This window comes from Aptenodytes forsteri, unplaced genomic scaffold, assembly GCF_000699145.1.
Source record: "Aptenodytes forsteri isolate BGI_AS27 unplaced genomic scaffold, ASM69914v1 Scaffold299, whole genome shotgun sequence".
Classification (NCBI taxonomy): domain Eukaryota; kingdom Metazoa; phylum Chordata; class Aves; order Sphenisciformes; family Spheniscidae; genus Aptenodytes; species Aptenodytes forsteri.
Genome location: NW_008794154.1, coordinates 3,583,532 through 3,602,872, shown reverse-complemented (window position 1 = coordinate 3,602,872; position 19,341 = coordinate 3,583,532). Strand labels below are relative to the sequence as shown.

Genomic DNA, 19,341 nt, shown 5'->3' with positions numbered 1-19,341 from the left:
AGCTGCTGTGGCTGTTGGCCGTGGGAGTGGGAGCCCAGCCGCAGCTGCGAGCAGGAACTGCAGGAGGCACGGCCGCCTCTGCTGCACCCACTGCCTCACCAAAACCGCAGACAGGCACCAGCATGGCCAGGGGAGCGTCAGCACTGCTGCCTCCGTGTGCGGGGCTCAGCGCTGGCGTACCCCTGCACTGAGGTAAATCATGGTGCTGTTAGCTTCCCAGCTTTACCCCTGTCTGACAAGCACGGCACAGGGGGTCTGCATGGGGGCCGTGGTCTGCACGGGACAGTGACCCCCACGCTGCTGGGCTCCTCTTGGCCACTGCACCATGGTTGAGGCCCTGAGCAGAGAACGGACCGTGGTGGTGGCGGCCAGGCTCAGCTGCCCCTCCTCGCCTCGGGGCTGAGCCGGGTCCCAGGGAAGGCGCTCGTAGGTGAGATGGCGCAGGGCATCAGTGAGAGGGCGTGTTCAACGTGCACAGAAATGGAGATCATCAGAAGGAAGTGAAAAAAGAAAGTAATCAAAGGGGAAGAGGAGGTGATGACCACGAGCGTTCTTCAGCTTACAGAAATAAAATGTATAAGGAGGTGATTAAATCTCTAACTAGAGAAGATGACAAAGCAGAAGAAAGAAAGAAATTAAGACGAGAGACAGAAGACAGAAAAAAGGCATGAGGTTGAAGGAGATCAGATGCTGTAACACCACCTGAAAGATACCAAGGGAGAAAGGACTCTTTTAAAAGTGTCAGCAGACAGAAGGGGAAGAGGAAGAAAGAGTAAAACACAAGAGACGTCGAGAACTAAACTGTTCAGGGCAATGCATCAGTTGGATGTAGCATACAGAAAGGCTCTTAAATTCCTTGAGAAAATGTGTTTGTTCTCAGTTTCTGTCAGCTCTTTGCAAGACAGTTTTTTGTACTTAGTTGCAAGCATGGTTACTGGTGTGATTTTAAATATAGCTGAAGAGAAAACTTGTTGATACATCAACAATACTTGTTGATGGATTTTTTTTTTTTTTTAATATGGAGGAAAGTGCACCTAATTTTGCCTTGTTGGAAACTTCTAACATTTGGCTTAAGGCACTGAAAATACGAAGGGAAGCAGAGGCTGCCTCTTAATCTTTCAGGCCATTAGCTGAAGATATTTTTAATGTCTGTAACAATGTAAAATATTTTTTACATGGTGTTTGTCACACATTTATTGTCTAGATGTTTCTGGTGATTTTAGATGTGTAAATACCTAAGTGGTTAGCCACTGAAAAAGTGGCTACAGTGAAAGTTTAAAGTTACTTGTTATAAAGCTTTCAACTAAGTGTTTTACTCTGTGCTATACATATATGCGTATATACACACTGTATACTATTTGTATATATATTCTCAGTATATACTATATATATTTTATATATGTCTGTATGTATATGAACATCACAGATTAATGACAGAAAATAACACAAAGCAAGGTTCACTGAAGTCAGGTGAGGGACAGCAGGTGTAAACTTTTAGAGCTGTGTTGCTTTTGGGAGTTTGTCGGGGCTGATCACTGCTGTCCCAACGGTGTGAGGTGCAGGGAGGCCCTGTGCTAGCGGGAGCAGCTTTCAGGAGATGCTCAGTTTTCATTTCCCCAGGGTGGCTGTGCGTGCCCTGGTACTTCCAGTGCCGCCTGCAGTGAAGCCCAGCCTCGCGCTGCAGGGGCTGAGCTGCGAGGTGCTTCCTGGCCCTGCCTACACAACATGGCTCTCTTATAATTTGCGTGCAAGCCGACTGGCTTTAGATCCAGGCAAATGCTGGAAAGGACCATGAAATTTAAGTAGATCTGTTATCAAAATTGCTCTGAGGTTCCAGCGATGGGTTTGGATTCTGATGAAAGCATTTGGCACCCAGGCACGGAGAGGTGTTGTCGTTCATTAATTAGCTGCAAGCAGACAGGCTTGTGGTACTTGGGAGCAGGCACACGCATGTGTGTGTGTGTACACACGTCAGCAATAGTTATTTGTAATACCTGTGTTGTGTATTGGCATAATGTAGATAGCAAGAGGTATTCCAACTGTTACATGATTTACTAATCATAGTGCATTGCTTTCTTCTGGCTTTCTAGCTATCTATCTAATGTATAATTTTTTAAGTCAGGCTGTTTTTCAAAATTCTTTTGTACTTGCTTTCTTTTTGGCGTCAGTTGACTAGCGTGCAGGAAACCAAGAGAGCTCCCCCCAGAACATGTGGGTGAAAGGCAGGGGAAGTGCTCTCGTTATGTTTAACAGAAGCAGGGCTTTGGGGTAAGTTTCCCTCCAAAGACATGAGGGAAACACCAAGTGACCTGAGTAGGATTAGACACCTGCTGACTACTTTTTTTCAGTGATAAAGCTTAAAGACTTAGTAAAGTACAGGAAATGCAACAGACGAACTATTTATTTAGTTTTTTAAAACACCTGTCTTAAACTCTAGATTGTCAAAATCTGTAAATAAAACTTTTACAGTGAAGTATTTGAAACATAAAAAAATTTTTAGGGAAAAGAAAGCTAAGGCTTAGTCAGTGTTTTCCTTTCATACCCCACTGCAAGACATCCCCTTCTTCCTTCGAGTTGAGGCTGGGGAAAAGGCAGTGTCTCCAATATGCTGGGACTGGGCTTGATGAGCATGGCTTGCCGGCAGCGCCGCGGGCGTTGGGAGCCAGAAGTTTTGGCAGGATTGGCAGGTCCCCAAGAGTGTCTCATTCCTGTGTCTGCGGCATTTGCTGGTGGAAAGCTGGTGAGGAGAAGAGTTTTTACCCACTCCGGCCCTGCACGGCTAGGGTAGACTCAGTGCACTGCTGTGCTCCCTTGCACTTCCCCTCTGGAGCTGCCGACGCGGTCACTGCACGTGGTGAGCAGGACGGGCTCCGCTGGCTGCGGTAGTCTGCACCCGCATGGCATGTCTGGGTGCTCCAGGGGTGTGGGTCATGCCCCAGTGGTGAGGGCAGCCCACTGTAATTCAGAGTCAGACTGTCTGCTTGGGGCGACGCCGGGTGTTTAGGTCAGCACCCCAGTACAGCTCTCCCGGCGTGTGGCTGTTTGGTGCTGGAGGTCTGCTGGACCAACAGACAGTCTGCTGAAATAGCACAGAACTGACAACTACATTGTGGATGGAAAACACAGACGTAGCGAGCCCGCTGCACTCCAGGTAAATCAGGGCAGTATTCAAACCAGCTCTTTGATCTCCCTGCTGTAAGGCTAGTCTCACCTTGCAGTCTGTCTCATGTACCTACTGTTACTCAAAGGGGGAAAAAAAAGACCCTGAAAGTAATTTGATTTTTATTTCTATTTATGTTCTTCTTCCTTATTATATGCACTGGTTTGAAAAATACCGGAGCTTGGCATTAATCTATTTTATTCCATATGACAGTTTTTAAAAATTAAACTTTATGATGTAAATTAAACTGTCAAAATTACTTTCTCGGTTTTACACTTCATCTACTGCTGATTCCAGAAGGGCTCTGGAGCTGAAATATCCCTTTCCTGTCTGACTTTTTTCTGTTTCTGTGTGTATGTGTTCTGATAAAGTTATGGTTGGTTGTGGTGGGTTTCCTTAGTTTGTACATATGGACAGGTATTACTGCTGCATGTATTTTTGCAGTACATTGATGGTTTGTTTTTAATACTTTTTGAAAAGTAATGTTTTCCAAATTTTGTTCCCCATATACATTGCTTGAGACTGGAGAGAACTGCCATCAGTCTTTTGGAAGGTGCAACAGTGACGCCTTTCTGACACCCAGAAGCCACCTCATGGTGTGAGCTGGCAGACTGACGATGTAGGGTGTTACTGCTAAGATTTAGCAGGAGTGCACAGCCCTCGGCCTCCAAAATACTGCGTGATGTGTCGCTGCTTGGTGTGGCGTTGGGCAGGTGGGTACAGACTGGCAGTCTCGCTGGGGACATAAGTGGGGATTTTCCACGGGGTGGGAGGTCGGTAGTTTGGGACGACAGAGTTGTTATCATCGTGATACACCCTGTGACCCTGCCTGTAGCAAGGAGATAAAGTGGCCATGGATCACTGGGGCGGCATCCTTAGACACCAGCAATTTTGTCCCATGTCTCTTGAATTCTTGGCCTTTCTATGGATTATTCCAGCAATTGCAGCAACTGGTGCCAGGTGGCTCCTCCAAGTTTTTTTCAGACTGCTGTTTTGTATATTGACTTTGGTTTTGTATGTAAAAAGGAGCCTTCAGCAGCTGGAAAGGCCTTTTGTGAATTAAGAAACTCTGCTTTGTGCTTAAACAAATTTAAAATAGCAGTTGCTAAAAATACACCCGTATTTAATTTTTAAAATTTGGAAAGCATTGCTGGATTTTATTGTTGTCTGGAGTACAGCAAAAGGTCACTTGTCCAGCACCATCCATAGTTGCTTCATTCTTTTCTCTCTGTTCTATTTAAATGACAAGTAGTTAAGTGTTATTAAGTGACTACTTAAGTTCTGTTTTGATCACCTGACAAATTACTCAGTTCAGCTTCTGCTCCTTAACTTTGTTTAAAAAATGTCTTAGCCCTCGGGAGCTGAGAAAGGCAGCGATTTCCAGTGGTGGTGGTATTGCTGTGTCGCTTCGAGTGCTCTGATGGTTGGGAGGTGATTTATCTGCTGGAAGCTGGGACCTGTATTCCCAGGCAGAAACACTCAGTGCTGAGCACGCGGTGGAAGACGGGGAACTCTTTCTAAGGGCCTGCCTAATACAAGTTCAGATATTGTTGATAGGGCCAAGTCCGGGAGTGCATGAAGGCATCAGCAGTTAGGGTCCTCCTTGCTCTCTGATCTTGCTGTCATTACTGTGAAGCCTGAGGAGGAAGAGGAGGAGGAGGATGGTGCATGGTGTGGCATTGCCTGGAACAGCGGTGGGAGCAACCATGGGCAGCAACACCAGTTCTCCCTCCAGCCTTCTCGCTCCTTTCTTTTTGTCTTGGCTTCTGGTCCCATCTCTCCTGCCTCCTCTTCTCCATCCTCCTCCTGTGTCTGTGGCAGGAGCGGACAGCCTCCAGCCCTCATTCTTGGAGTGGGAAAATTAATTTTGCCAGCACTGCTGAGAAGCCTGACGTTAAGTGGCTTCATCCGTGCAGAGGAAAAGGAGGGAGGTATGTGTCGGTGAAGCCGTGTCTTGTCCTTCGGCATCGCCCTTGGAGGTGCCGCAGCGGAGCGGGATGTGAGCGCTGGGGCAGCGCAGGGGACAGCACCAGCTGTTGGGAGCAGCGCATCTCCTGATCCTGTGAAATACCTTGCTGGGGCTTTTAGGGCTTGGCAGTAGTGGTGGGCAAACCTTTCAGCTTGAACTTGTTTTATTGTAGGGAGGTTATAGTGTAGAAAGTTCTTATTTGTTATTTCACTTCTTTCTTGTTTTACTACTTTTGGAGCCAATCTGGTCTCACTTTAAAAAAAAAAAAAAAGGTGGGGGAAAAGAGGGGAATTTAATGGTGTTTTTATTTCCTTTTAATTCTCAGAAACGAGTTGTTTCCTCCCTCATAGATCTGTGTGAAATATATTAAAGGAGAATTTAGGTTCTTGAAGAACAAACACCTGTAACACAGCTCTCCAGCCCAGCCCTGAGGCCGATGCTCTCATCTCTGTGACTTTGATTCTGCCTTACATGTGCTGAACTTAGGGAAAAAGTGCTTCTCAAATGAGATCATGATATGCTGGTCTTCCTTCTGAATGTTACTTTTTGTTTCATCAGTTCAGTTGGCTCCCACACATGGAAAATTTTTAATTTCCCACCAGCTATGTGGCTGAACACTTCAAGTGAGAGCATTCAAGTCTTCAGGTCATAGGCATGTTTTTGAGCTCATACGCACTACAGATAATATCTGCAGAGGTTATATTTTCTTTTTCTCAGTGTATACGGGAAAGGTAGTGAACTGTTGAAATGTCTTATAACGAACTTAAACTGCCATTAGTACAAAGGCCACTTCCTACAGAAAGATTGCTAAAACAAATACTCCCCCCTGCCCCTTTTCACCATTGCATTCAGGTTTTTGTACCTTCCTCCTGGTGGGTGGGACCCTCTGCCCAGCCCCTGGGGCAGCCTTCTCCTGCAGCCCAGGCACTGAAAGGACCTGGGAACTGAACTTCCATCCAGGGGAAAGCTGCTGCTTCTGTCTACACAGTTTGCTTTTGTGACAGGACATTTCAATTGTCAGTGCCCATGTTAAAATAAACAATTAAGGGGAATTCTGACCACAAAGCAGTATTTTGGCATATTTTGTGATTATTTAACTTTAGAAAAATAAAGTCTGCCATCTGTTTTTCCCACTAATTCATGTCCATTGACCTCCTCTATTCAACAACTCAAGCAAAATAACAAGGGCAGATTAATCTTCACCTCTTTATTCCTTCAGAGCCCAGATGCTCTGTAAGACCTTACAGATGCTGAAAAAGTTTCTTCTGTTTATATGTACTTTCTGCTCCTCTAATGTCATTGTCACATATTTCATAAGCTTTTCTGAGCTATCATTGCCTTTTTTCCCTCCAATACGTGACTTCGACAGAGTTCAGCTTTTCAAGGCTTTGATGCCAAATATTCATCCTGCAGCCACGTTTCTGAACACACATGGGCTTCTACCTGGGTCCTTTCCAAAGAGAACAATGTGTGCATCTTAAAATCGTATGGGGGCTGTCGGCTGGTGCCAAGGCCAGCGAGCAGCCTGCCCTCGGGAACGGGTGGGGGATGCGGGAATGTGCCTGCAGCCGAGGGGGATGGACTGGCACCATCCCCAGCTGCGCCGAGAGCTCCCAGCCCACTCCGTGACAGTGCTACAGTGTGTGGTCCGTGTGTTACCAGCTTTGTCTGGGGCCGTACGGAGTCCCCCCAGCTCCTCAAGTGTGAGAACCATCGGACTTGTTCTAACAGTGCGGATCTATGCTATGTATGTATGTATTTGCTCTAATTAGAGTTGCATTTTTAAAAGTAAAGCCTATACAGGGACTTTAACAGAGGGAAGATAGAGAGCTCCTGAGAGCAAGTGATGTTTTCTCGTAGCCTTAATTATATTTGCACTGCACTGGTACGGACAATGTAGATACTATCTTTATTTGCACACTGTGACTTACAGTGGGTCTTTTGTTCTGTCGTTTTGTTGTCATTTTGTTTTATGTAGAAAGTGAGCAAGGCCAAACCTCTGGTGTAAAAGCTAAAAGGGATACAGAGTGTGTGATTACAGCAGCACTGCTTGTTAGATATGGTTTAATTAGTGCATACATCCATCATGCAGCTTTGTCTTTGTAAAATATTGATCTACAATATCAGTGTTATGAGGCCTGGAAAGCACTTAGTGCAGGAAATTATTCCCAAGCTGTATGAAAAAAATAATCTGTGACCAATACAGGGCCTGTTGAGTCCAGCTTTGCTGCCGTGTCAGCAGCGTCCTGCCATTCCCCTCCGCTTCAGGCAGTGCAGTACAGAGCTCTGAGCAAGAACTTCTTCATTGGTATGGGTTGAAACTTTCAATTTTCGTTAGCATTTCTGTGTCCCAGTGTTAATGATTATTGGATCATGTGTGTCAGTGGTGGAGCCAGATGCTGACCTGAGGGCGCAGTGGCTGGACACTGGACTGAGCCTGTGCCCCGGGTGTTGTTTTGTTATTGTGTGGTGAAGGCAAGCTGCAGCTGGCCACCACAAATTAGAAATTAAACAAAACTTTACTTGTGGCATTGGGTGACCCCCTCCGGAGCTGGGCAGAAACAGGCTGGGCTGGTGGACCCAGTGCAGCCTGGCTCACCCACCCTGCTCCATCCCCTGCTGAGCCCTGCTGTCTCGTCCGCGGCTCTGCTGCCATCCTGTGCTGCCTGTGGCCAGGGAGCCCCTTCCAGAGCTTTCCTGTGCTGCTGGCCAGCTGGGACGGTACCAGCAGCGGAGACCCAAAGGGGCCAGCGTCTGCGGCACTCCCTGGTCCTTTGGTCTGTGGAGGGCTGCTCCGTGCCTGTCGTGCCATGAGCATGGACTGTGCACGGTGTCCGCCGGGTGAGATTTGCAAAGGCAATGCCGGCTCTGCTCAGCCAACCTCACTCAGGTGCCCGCTGGCCGGCTCTTTGCCCTCCGCCTGCACGTCTGCAGGGCCATGCTGTGGCACCCGGCAGCACTCCTGCCATGGTGCTGGGCTTGTCCCGCGCTGCCCGGGACGCTCGAGCTGCGCGCTGGCTGCTGGGGTGTCCTCCACACATGTGCTCTGTTGTGCTCTCCCTCACAGCCCCTCCCTGCCACGCCATGTGTGTGGTGTGTCCATAACGTGCACATTTCTAACGAGGCAATGCAAGCTTCCCAGCGGCTAAGATTAGTGTCTTCCTCATGCTTTTCATTTTTCCATGTAGCTGTTATACCACTTCAGGGTTGTGTTTGGTTTTGGTTTTTTTAAATAAACATGACAAGTGCATCCCAAAATGTATTGTGAAGCAGTGCTTTATGTGAGGTCTCAGTGTTGCTCCACTGCTTGGATTCACTGGCCCAGGCCTCCAGCCGTACACCCAGTTGCTTGATTTTGCCACAGCTGCAGTTACCCTGCAGGGACTGGAAGGTTGTTTATTTGGTTAGGAAGCTTTTATTGTGCCTTAGCACACACTTGCTAGGTAAAACAAACTGATGTATCAGCCTTTATTTGCCCACGACACTTTTCCTTTGCTACCCTTGCTTGCTTAAACTTGTTCTTTACTAAAAACTTTTAACTCTCCCTTTTCCTCCCGATATCAAATATATCAACTGGTTCTCTTTTTTTGCCACTGAAATTTGAATTACATATAGACAGATCTTCATTGTAGTAATTTTTAATCCATAAACTTGGTTAAGTTTTTTTATTTCTCTGCTGCTGAACCGTTTGGTCATTACATCCTTTTCTTCCCTCATTTGCCTAAGCAGTCAAAAACTTTATTAATCAAGCTTGTCTTCATTTTGGCATGGTTTGGTTGCTTTCTTTATCTAGCCTCTAATTATTTTAAATTTGTCTTTCTCTCTTGCTATGCATGCCCTTCCAAATGATGTAGTAAAATTTTGGATTTGTGTTTTTCTAACATAGTCCCTTTACTAACATCCAGTGCTGTTATCCCTTCATCACTGAGCAGTGCAGACTGTATTTTATGGGTAATGAGTACTTTTTGATGTGGAAGATTGCCATCAGGGTAATCTAATCTTCTTTTCAACTTTTCTCCCCACTTCCGAGGCTTCTGCAAAGTACCCTTACAGTCTGAATACCATATTGCTTGAGAGCTGCCAGAAATGTGCTAATTCTATACACCAGCAAAATGTTCTCCAGGGTTACACTTCGGTGTGATGGTCCGTGGTCTGCCCTCCTGGGTCCTTTCGTCAGTTGTGGTTCACACACTCCCATGCAGCTGCTAGTCATCTCCAACACTGTTTCTGTGGTGGTTCCTAATGGGAGCAAGCAATCACTGTCTGTGAAAGGTGGCAGGTGTCCTGTGCTGCATCGGTCATACTTGACTCACCTCCTGAAGCTGTTCTGCGGTAGGTTTGAATGATAATGGTAATTGTTTGAAATTAAATATATCCTTAAATTCTAACTGCTGTATTTCAGCCCTTCTTGGCCTCCCCTAGTATTTTCTTATCTGCCCCCAAGCTGAGCAGTTGTGGTGCTCACGATGCTTAGGAAGGTGGAGGAGAAGCTAGGGATGTGGTTTAACTAGGTCACAGTTTAACTTCAGTCATTAGCACAAGTCATTAGCTGAAGTCCCCTGGGGATGAGAGGAGCCTGTGCAGCAGATCCTGCTGTATTCGCAAAGGGTTTGCTGTAGCAGGGCTGCCCGTCGCTCCGGCCTGGCACTCCCTGGGGGCATCCAGGCAGGACAGCCCTCCTCCTCCAGCCAGTCTGGCGTCCGTGGCAGAGCATGTCCCCTGCCCGTGCCTGCCTGTCCTGCAAGCTGAGCTCCGCTCTCTGGGCCTTCCCAGCCTCGCCACTCCGTCCTGCTGCTCAGCTCCCCGCCCGCCCCTCTATCATACGCTTTGATTTTTTTGTCCAGAAGTGACTAAGCTTCCTGTTTTTCCACTCTGTCAGTTTTTCCCCAGTACTGGTGTCGTGTTGAGCAGTATTTACTTGCAGCAGCTTCCTCTGCCACTGTCCTGCTCCGGCTCTGTTGTGTTCCCACGTACCTTTCACCAGCCACGCTTTGTTATTAGCAGCCCTTACGGATGTTCACATTCATTCAGTTGGACTTGTATCCACCAAAACCAGTATTTATAAAGAGAAGTCAACCCCGGAAGAGCTTTAACTAGTTACTCCAGGAATGCAGTGTGAACCAACGTTCAGTCTGCAGAAGGGAAAGTTGCAACGGTATCGGTGCAGCTAGAGTGGGCATTGTTAAGTTGTCCTCAGCTATCCTGAGCTGATAAATGCTGCTTGTGTGTATGAAGGAATTGTTTCTGCCTCGCTGGAAACTGTGGACACATTTTGATTTAGAAGGGCTTTCCTCCAGACGATTGGAAATGAAACGTTTCTTCTCCGGCAGCAGCAGCTCAGGTGAAGGCTTTCTTTCTGGAGCTCTGAGGGCAGCGTGGAGGCACTGGCCGATGCCGGGTGGAAGTGGAGGATGGCTCTCCCCGGGTGCCCGGCACAGTTGGCAGGGTGGACAGTGGCTGAAGGTATTTCTCTTAGACCCCCCCTGGGTACAAGGACCTCTCCCAACCCCGCAGGGCAGCCCTCTGCACCAAGGCAGGCCGGCTGGGCCGGACAGAGACGTCCCCTATCTGGCACCCTGCAGGGCTCACTCGCCCAGCCTCTGCCGCATGCCTTTGCTGGGACCAGTGGCAGCAAACTGCCACAGATCCCAGGAGCTGCCGGTGTAAAAATAACACATCAGGAGGAATAAACAAGTTATTTTTGTATATTAGGGGTGGCCATGTGTAACTGACTCAGGGCCTCGCCTTGCTCTGCCACTGAGGGCTTACTCAGACATCCCGAGCATTTAGAAACAACTTGAGGTGTTTCCCCTGTTTTTCAGAAGGCAGGATGGGGGCCAGTGGGGCACAGGGGGGGTGTCAGTGCCCCGGAAGGGGCCACCAGCTGCCAGGCAATGCTGCTGCATCTTGGAGGAGTGGGCATCCGAGTGCCAGGTCCGGAGGTCCTGCAGCAAGACAGGCTTCTCCTGCCGGAGCCGCTGCCAGTTCTGGTGGTGTTTGTGCCTGGGCTGCCATTAATTACACTGGCGTTTCAACAAACTATGAGGGATGCAAAGCACTCAGTCTTTCTGAAAATCAGCCGATTTATAAAAAAATCTGAAATTTATACCTAAATTCTTTAACTAGTAATATTTGAAATGCTGCTGGCGCAGTTAAATGGAAGGAAAAGAGCCTGTTTTGACAGTCTTCTCCTGCCGGAGCCGCTGCCAGTTCTGGTGGTGTTTGTGCCTGGGCTGCCATTAATTACACTGGCGTTTCAACAAACTATGAGGGATGCAAAGCACTCAGTCTTTCTGAAAATCAGCCGATTTATAAAAAAATCTGAAATTTATACCTAAATTCTTTAACTAGTAATATTTGAAATGCTGCTGGCGCAGTTAAATGGAAGGAAAAGAGCCTGTTTTGCAAAGTTAACGGAGCTGACTACGACCTCCCCTCCTCGCTTCTCCAGTTGCGTTGCAGGACGCTGCGGTGATACGTTCTCTTGGGACAAGTTTTAAGATTGTGCTTTCCTTCAGAGAAACATTTCCTAAAAGTTAATAGAGATAAAGCTGATAGAAAATTAATAGCTCCCAGCAGAAATTTGGCATGAAAAATAACACAGAATGGAAAATAGTTTCTCTCATTTAGAATTAAAATGCTTGTCACCTACAGACTACAGGAGGCCTGGCTGCGCAGGGGAGAGCATCTCCCTCTTTTTTTTTTCTTTTTGATGGCACTGTACCACTGTAAAAGGTATTAATTTTAATTGTTTTAATTTGCATGTGCTGAATTCTGTCAATTACTAAATTATATGGAACAGTACCCATTCCCAGTTAGGCTCCATAGGTTTGATGTTGATGAGCAATGACCATATAACAAAGCACTCCTCATTTCTGTAGACTTTCTCCCTATCCACTTCTAGAGGTTTTCTTCTACAAGAGCAGGCAAGGCTTTAAGCGTGCCATAAGTGCTTGTATCAGAGCCTGTATTTTAGATTTAATGTTATCCCTGTTTTACTTACACAGATATATCATTTGCACTGGACACGCTCTCTCCATGGCCGGGGAAGAGCACTGTTGGATGCTGTGCTGGTTGCCAGGCCATCTGCGGCACCGGCAGGTGCAGGCAGCTGCCCTGGCTGGTTTGGCCAAAGGGCCGCCTGAGCAGTCATTAGATGTGTGTGGAAGGAAACACCTCTTTTTGACTATAAAAGGTATCTGTGCAAGTCCTCGTTGTTTATTTGCAACCATATAAATAGCTGCCCGCGTGTACCTGGTGGTGCGAGTGCTTTGGCTAGCATTTGGCAGGGGGCTGCTTCCAAAGCTGCCCTGGCTTGGCTCCCACTGCCTCCCCACAGGCGCTGACTCAGCGTTCTCTGCAGCTTCTAGTATTGCAGACACTGGGACGTGAATTATGGGTGTCTTCTGGATCTCTACCAGAATGAGAGGAAGCCTTCTGCTCTGTGTTGAAGGTAAGGAACAGGGGTAACAAGTGGATATTAACGAGCAGAGAGGATTTAATGAGTGCTGGCCTGGGGAAAGTTTAAAGAAAGGTGGGACAGCATGTCAAATTCGCCTGGCCTGTGGCCATAGCCACAGTCAGGACACGTGATACCATGTACATGGTGAACTGTGAGCTGTTACAGAGACTTCTGCCTGCGCTCTGCCTGCAGTCCATGTTCAGTGCCTTGGGACCAGAGATGTGACCTTCCCTCCGCAGCCCTGTCCAGGTGCTGCTGTCGTGGTGTGGGCAGAGCCTGAGCCTCTGGGCTTTCCCGTCTTCGTCTTGCAAAGTTTTTTTTTCTCCTCCTCTTCAGTCCTCCTCCTCCACCCCTCTCCTCTCCTTTCCACTTACTTGCCTTGTGGTGGTGTGCTCTCTGCAGTGCTTTTTCCTCATGGTCTTTTGTCTTACCTATCAAAGTCAATTGTTTCTATTTTCTCTTTTATTCCCTGCCCTTTTTTTTTGTAATGGCACTGATTTTGACAGTTCTCCAGAGCTTTGCTTACCTGTCCTGAGGGCATCTCTTTCTGTCACCAGCTATTCCTGGCACATTTCCTAGAGCTGGCCTCCAGGTGTCTTAAAAACTCGACTTACTGCATTTCCCTTGTGTTTCAGTACCTGCTGTCTGACAAATTTCATGTGTGATCTCTCATTTCCACCAAACCTTCTGCTCTTCAAACACCTCCTTTCCTTCTACACCCAGCAGACAGCAAGGAGAGTGAGAAGGAGTTGCGAAGAGCAACAGAAAGTATCCCCTGCCTTACCCTGTGGCAGATGGGTAATTTATTTATTTTTTTTTAATCAGAGAAGTTTGCATGAGAGTTGTGTGCCATATAACCAGCCCTTCCCCTGTTTCCTTTTGAAGTGTGTTTACTATTTCTTTACATAAAACTTCTTATATATGATTTCTAGTAATCAGTCTAGGAGAAAGATTTCACTCTTTGGTGGAATATAAAGTTCAGCTACGGCCAAAGCTAACAATTTTACTTATGCTATAATTATGATGCAGTAGAGAGGAAAAAGAGAAGAGCAGTGTTTGTTGTGTCTTGCACATTTAAGGAAAAATGCAAGTCTAATTTTATGTCAGCCTAATCTTTATCTTTTAATGATTGTTCTTTGATTTTCACTTCAAAAAAGACAGAATTAAGCTTTAAAAGAAAAATTTCAAAGGGATGGGGATATTCAGTTGCTAGCCGACAGAAATCAAGAGGAGAGGTGTGGGAAAATGGCAGTGCCCTGTGGGTGGGTGGCACACCAGGTTTCAGGAGCTGTTGCTGATCTGTGGATGCTTTTAGGCTTGAAGTCTGTGTGTTGTCCTTGCTCATAGGTGCATGCTGCTGGGTTCATTAATTCCTCTTGAACTACTGATTAAGTCTTGCAAAATTTCATTGCCATTGATAACTTGTTAAGTGTAGTAATGTCAAGCTACGGGAAACTTTGTAGTTGTCTAATTGCAGCACAGGCAGCGTGGTGAGATGTGGTGAGGAGCTGTATTTCACGCTGACACTTGGACAGCTGGCCTTGTCCTGTGGTGGTGCATGATTGCACATTAATTACCGCTTTGTTTAGTGTACTTCTGCTTACAGCAGCTTCTGACAGCTCCAGCTCCATCAGTGCAATAAATAATCAGATGCCTTGGGGCATCACATGGTACTCATAATTTTTTTGTTTTTTCAGAACAGAAATTCTTCAGCTTTTATTAGTTTCTAAAGTTCTTGTTGGACAGGGAAAGTATTTTCTGCTTTACTCAAGTATGTTTGTGGTTTTGTCCTTTCGGTTGCAGCAATGATGCTGTCTAGAAGAGGGACGTCCTCTGGCCCGACGTCTCTCGTTACTGGAAGCTTTAAGCGTTTTTCCTTCCTTTTCTATGTATGTGAAGTTTTTCTTTTCTCTTTTGTGTCTCTTTTTAAACAACCCCATAAGGTCAGTCTCCATTGTGCCATTTCATTGTCCTGCGCTGACTTGCTGGACTTTGTCTTGTGCCTGGCACAGGGATTAGCTGGACCTTTGGCAGCCGGGCACAGATGAAAGGTGCATCCTTCCTCCTGCAGCAGAGAATGCCCTGAGCAGCAGCTACCAGTGGTCCCTGAGCGGTGTGGCACAGCAGTGTCTCAGCATCACCCAGCCCCGTGGAGCAGCAAGCCGGGCTGGCACCGCTGGGGTTTGCAAGGCTGGGTGGCACTTGGTCGGTTCTCCATGTGCCGCCGTCAGTGGTACCATGGTGGTGGCAACCATGACCCAGAAGCAAACCTGCACTGTTAAACTGTGAGTCACCCCCTGACTGGTGCAGCAGATCAGCTCGGGTTTGTATGTGGGACCTCTCACCATTACTCTAAGGGTCGCAATGTCCAGTTTTTGCCTGCTGTGATGCATGTAAGTGGTCCATCAGCCCTGGCATCCTCACGTACCTCAGAGCTGAAGCCCCCGTGGAAATTACATCTCAGAGCTTAATGTTTTGTGGTGTAGTGACATTAGACTAAACCAGTTTTGAAATCCAGTGCAATTAGGGGTAAATGTGAACCATGCCTCCTGTATAGGCTTTTCTTGTGTGGCTGTGTGTTTTATTTCAGTCTCTTTTTTTTTTTTTTTTTTTTTTTAATGAGTAGACTGAATGGCCTTAATTTGATTACTATATAACCAAACTGTACAAAAAGGGCCAGAAGTTTTAAGTTTTCGGTGTTGCCAAAGTCAGAACTCAGTGTCAGCTGCCAAAGGCAGCCTGTCCTCTGCTGTTGCATACCTCTGCCCGAGCGGCACCCACACAGGTGTCCCCGCAGCTGTAAAAATGCTGTTATTTGCTGTAATCCCTGAGAGAGTCTCTGTTGCAGACCCCTGACGTCTCTCCCCTTTCCCCTCCATAGCTACTGCTCTCGGTTTATTTTGGCAGTGCTGGGTATGTGCAGTAATTAAGTAGAAATGTTTGGATGTTATTGAAGCAATATGTTTCCATCTAAGAAAGTTTACTGTATTGTAAAATGTCTTGCACGTGTTGGGATTAGGGACCGGAGAGCTGTTTGCATTCCTGAAAATCAGGTCACTTCTCCGTGCCTCCTTTCAGAGACTTTCAATGGATGGCCATGCCCTGCAGTTAGTGGCTTTTCCTAGCAAGCGAAATGTGCTGGGTTTATTTTGTCTGGTTTGACTAAAAATGCCAGCCAGCTCTTACAGAACTGCCCAGAGAAGCAGAGCATAATTCAAAATGGTTATCCTTTGCAAACTTTTGGAAAAAAGATGTTAGCGCTGAGAAAGTAGCTATTCACTTTTCCAGGTAAAAATAGCAGTTGCTTCCCATAGTGCCGCTAACCTGCTCTTCGTTACATGTGTAAAGATTCATTAGAGCCCCATGTTTGATGTTCGCTTGGTGAAGATTCACTTTCTGCTTTTCACATTCAAATGAAAGTGGCATCTCGGAGCAGAGCTCAGTGGATGCATTTGAAATCATTTCCGCGGGCTTTGGTATTGATTCACAGAACAGTTCCCATTTGAGTGGCTGACCTTGGTTTCAGGGAAATGTTTTATTTATCTGAAAATAATTTTCATATTTGTAAGGAGTACCTCAAGTCCTGGCAAATTTCACATTCTGTCTTTTTCCTTTCCCCAGAAACCGGTCCTCTCCCCCTAAACCGATCGTATAAGCAGGGAGAAGGCATCATTTAGCTCTTCGCTGTCGGTGCATGCTCAGACATCTCTTTTGTTCTCTGAGCAAGTCTGCCTGGTCACAGGAGAACTGCTGGTCCTCCCAGCTGAGACCTTATCTGCCTTTTAGTGGTGGAAGTGACCATTTAGATGTTTAAAATTTGGAGTACAGATTTTCAGTATTTGACTGAAATCTAAGATAATTTTTCAGCACAGGTTTGAGATACCAAAATCAGCTGAAATTATCCCATACCCAGTGTAGTCCCTTCCAAAGGACGGAGACCAGCAGGAGTGATGCAGGCAAGTCTTGCCAAATATTGAGCGTCTCCTGCAGGGCACTGAAAGCCCGCAGCTTCCAGTAATTTCAGTAAACATTTGGGGCTGGTAGCATCCCCGGAGGGGAGCTGACCTTGCCCAGTGCTCCTTTGATTAATCCCAAGTCAGTGGGTCTCTGCTGTCACGAAAGAGGTGTTAGAGAAGGTCCTCTGTGAGCTGCCTGTGTTTTGGGTAAGAATCACAGTTCTGGTACTTCAAGCCTCTAATTAACCCTTTGGCAGATCCATTCACCTCTGACTTGGCAAGCTTGAAGCAGAGGGTACGCAGTGGTGAGGCAGCCCAGGCTGCGGTAGGGTAGTTCTGCTGCAGAAGTGGATCTGAACAGACACATCTTATATTTGGATTTGCTTGGGGAAAGAATCTGGTTGAGAGAGAGACTTTGCCAGCAGAAGAAATCAAAATCACAGAAGGGTGGTACGGCACGGACACCCAAACAGGACAGGGTGCGTGGAGCACGGCTGCCGGTGCACCGAGATGCCCAGCGCGGGCACAGGACCCATGGTGGAGCAACCGTACGGGGCCCATGCGGTGGGGAGTGTCCGCTGCACCTGGGGTGCTGGAAACGCTGCTGGGAGGTCTCACCATCAGAAAGCAAATAGTGGGGTTCTCTGTTTGGATGCTGTGGCCGCACAAAATACAGGCTTGGAAAGCTTTGTTTCAGTTGTGCTCAGTTGTAAAGTCAAATCCTATTTTGAAATTAAGTTTAATAATTTTCCATATTTCAATCAGAATTCATCATTTAACTTCACTTGAATAAAACAGTATTTTAAAAATTATTTTCCCCACTAATTTTGTTAGGTAATTTTTAGTCAAGTTTAGGAATAATTTCAGCCAATCCATATTCATTATTTTTCAATCAAAATATTTGCCTGACAAATTTATTCTAATTGTATTTAAAATAACATGTCAAGATGCTGTATTTGCTAAGAACAAGGAAAAATACTACAAAAGGGATAGCAAGAAAATAGAGAAATGTGTAATTCTTATGTAAACCATGTCAATAAAAAACCCCAAACATGTCAATGTGTTGGCATTTTCAGGTTACAATTCCAGCAGTGATTTACAGCGTTGGTGGTGTGGGGCTGCAGTTTTCACCAATGCATTTAAATCAACCTCCCTTCAATAAAAATCCAGACAAAAAATAATGACAGCAATTGACCTTCAGATTGCTAAAGGAGGGCTGTTGGTGTACTGTTGGAAAGTGGAGAACAATTTATTGATATGACGTTACTTTTTTTGTTACTCAGCAATGACCTTAACTATAAATGCAAGAAGAGGCGGTACGGCGTTGGCAGGCTGCTCGGCCACTGACGTCTCACCCAGCACAGCAGAGCATTGCAGTCTGTGTCCTCATTTCATCGGGGGCTTCATCCCTCAACAGCCAAGTTATTAGTTAGGATGGAGGCAGATTAGACACCTCCCAGGTTTCACTACTTGCATAATACAATATGCCATTTGCTTAAAACCTAACCCTACAAGGGACCCAGCATGAGGAGGTTTCAGGAGAAATTAAACACTGCCACTGCAAAAGTATACTAGCAAAAGTAATGTGCATTGTAAGGGGTAATATTGCATGAAAGAGTGTAGGGATCACTTCTCTTAATGGAGTAAATACAGAATGAGCCTTCAGAATAAGTCTGATGGTTGTAGGACGTTACAGAAGAGATTTAGCAATGAGGATTTCGGACATCCAAACAAAACTGGTGAGATTACTTTAATACAGGAGAGTAGGGGTGGGGAACGTCCTTTTTGTCACTGTCTGACTGTCTGGGACCGGCTCCCCTTTGCAGTGTCTTCATGGCTGTACCTGAACACCTGCGTTCAGGCTTTCCTTTTCTGAATGCACCTCCACATTGTGTCTTGTTTGAGTGTTGTGGCAGCCTGTTATCAGCTCTTGGTTTTATCTTTGTTTTTAAATTAGTCCCACAGGTCTACAGTGCTTTGCTGGTTTTGTGCCTTGAAAAACAGGGATGCATTTCAGCAGTGGTGGTGAGGTGTAATGCGGGCAGCTCCAGATACTGCTGTATTGCTGAGGATTCACCAGCTTCTGCTGCTTCCCTCATTACATAAAGGACTGCCTTCAAATTACTCTTATTAAAAAAAAAAGGGCACTTTGCAGAAGCAGTGGAAGTGCAGGCAGGCACAGCTGTGAGTGCAGCTACAGCATCATGGAAAGCTGTTGGAGCAACATGCTGGAAATGAGATGCAGAGCTTAAAGAGGGAAATTAATCGTATAATTAAAGTGAAATTTTCTGAAAATATTTTATATCTTTTTTAAAGGATATTTTTGGTTTTGCAGTGGGTATATTGTGACTTGGTTATCAAATCACTCCTGTTTAGAAAGAAGCATGGCAATTTTCAGCTGTAGTCTGTTTATGTTGCTCATGTCTCAGACACCATAATTGCAATGCAGTGGTGTATGATCGCCATAACGCCTCGTCAGAGCTTAAAGCAGCGGAAAGTGCGCTTCCCCTTTCTAAAGGAAGTGATTTAGTAGGAAGAGGAGAGACTTTCCCCCACTCCCCTCCTGGTCCTTGTTCTGGAGCTTACCCCAATGCACATCTTGAAAGGGGCCCTTCAGTCTCTGGCCGCATCCAGCTGCAGGCTGGTGGGGGGGATGCTGGTCCCGTCGGTGTGTCGGAAGGGCTGGGTGCCCTGTCTGAGCAGGGCAGGTGGGGGGATGCCAGGCTGGGAATTCACTGTGACCGCGGGTGTCAGTGGGAGCTAAACGCAGCCTTCAAGGGTGCCGGGGTTGAGG

At 46.4% G+C, this 19,341-nt stretch overlaps 1 protein-coding gene across 15 annotated transcripts in view; it reads left to right on the top strand.

Moving 5' to 3' along the window:
• The window catches only part of MBNL1 (muscleblind like splicing regulator 1), a 112,595-nt gene that overhangs the window by 44,520 nt on the left and 48,734 nt on the right, over window positions 1-19,341 (top strand). The window contains exon 1 of one of the 15 annotated variants that reach the window (XM_019472079.1): window positions 12,493-12,582. The exons of 13 other annotated variants lie outside the window; for them this stretch is intronic. Coding sequence is in view for 1 of the 2 variants with exons in the window: in XM_019472057.1 (XP_019327602.1) it covers window positions 13,249-13,389 (141 nt within the window). In the remaining variant the exon portion in view is untranslated. Of the gene's footprint in view, window positions 1-12,492; window positions 12,583-13,243; window positions 13,390-19,341 lie in introns of those variants that run through there. One more of the 15 variants, XM_019472057.1, reaches the window with a different exon arrangement.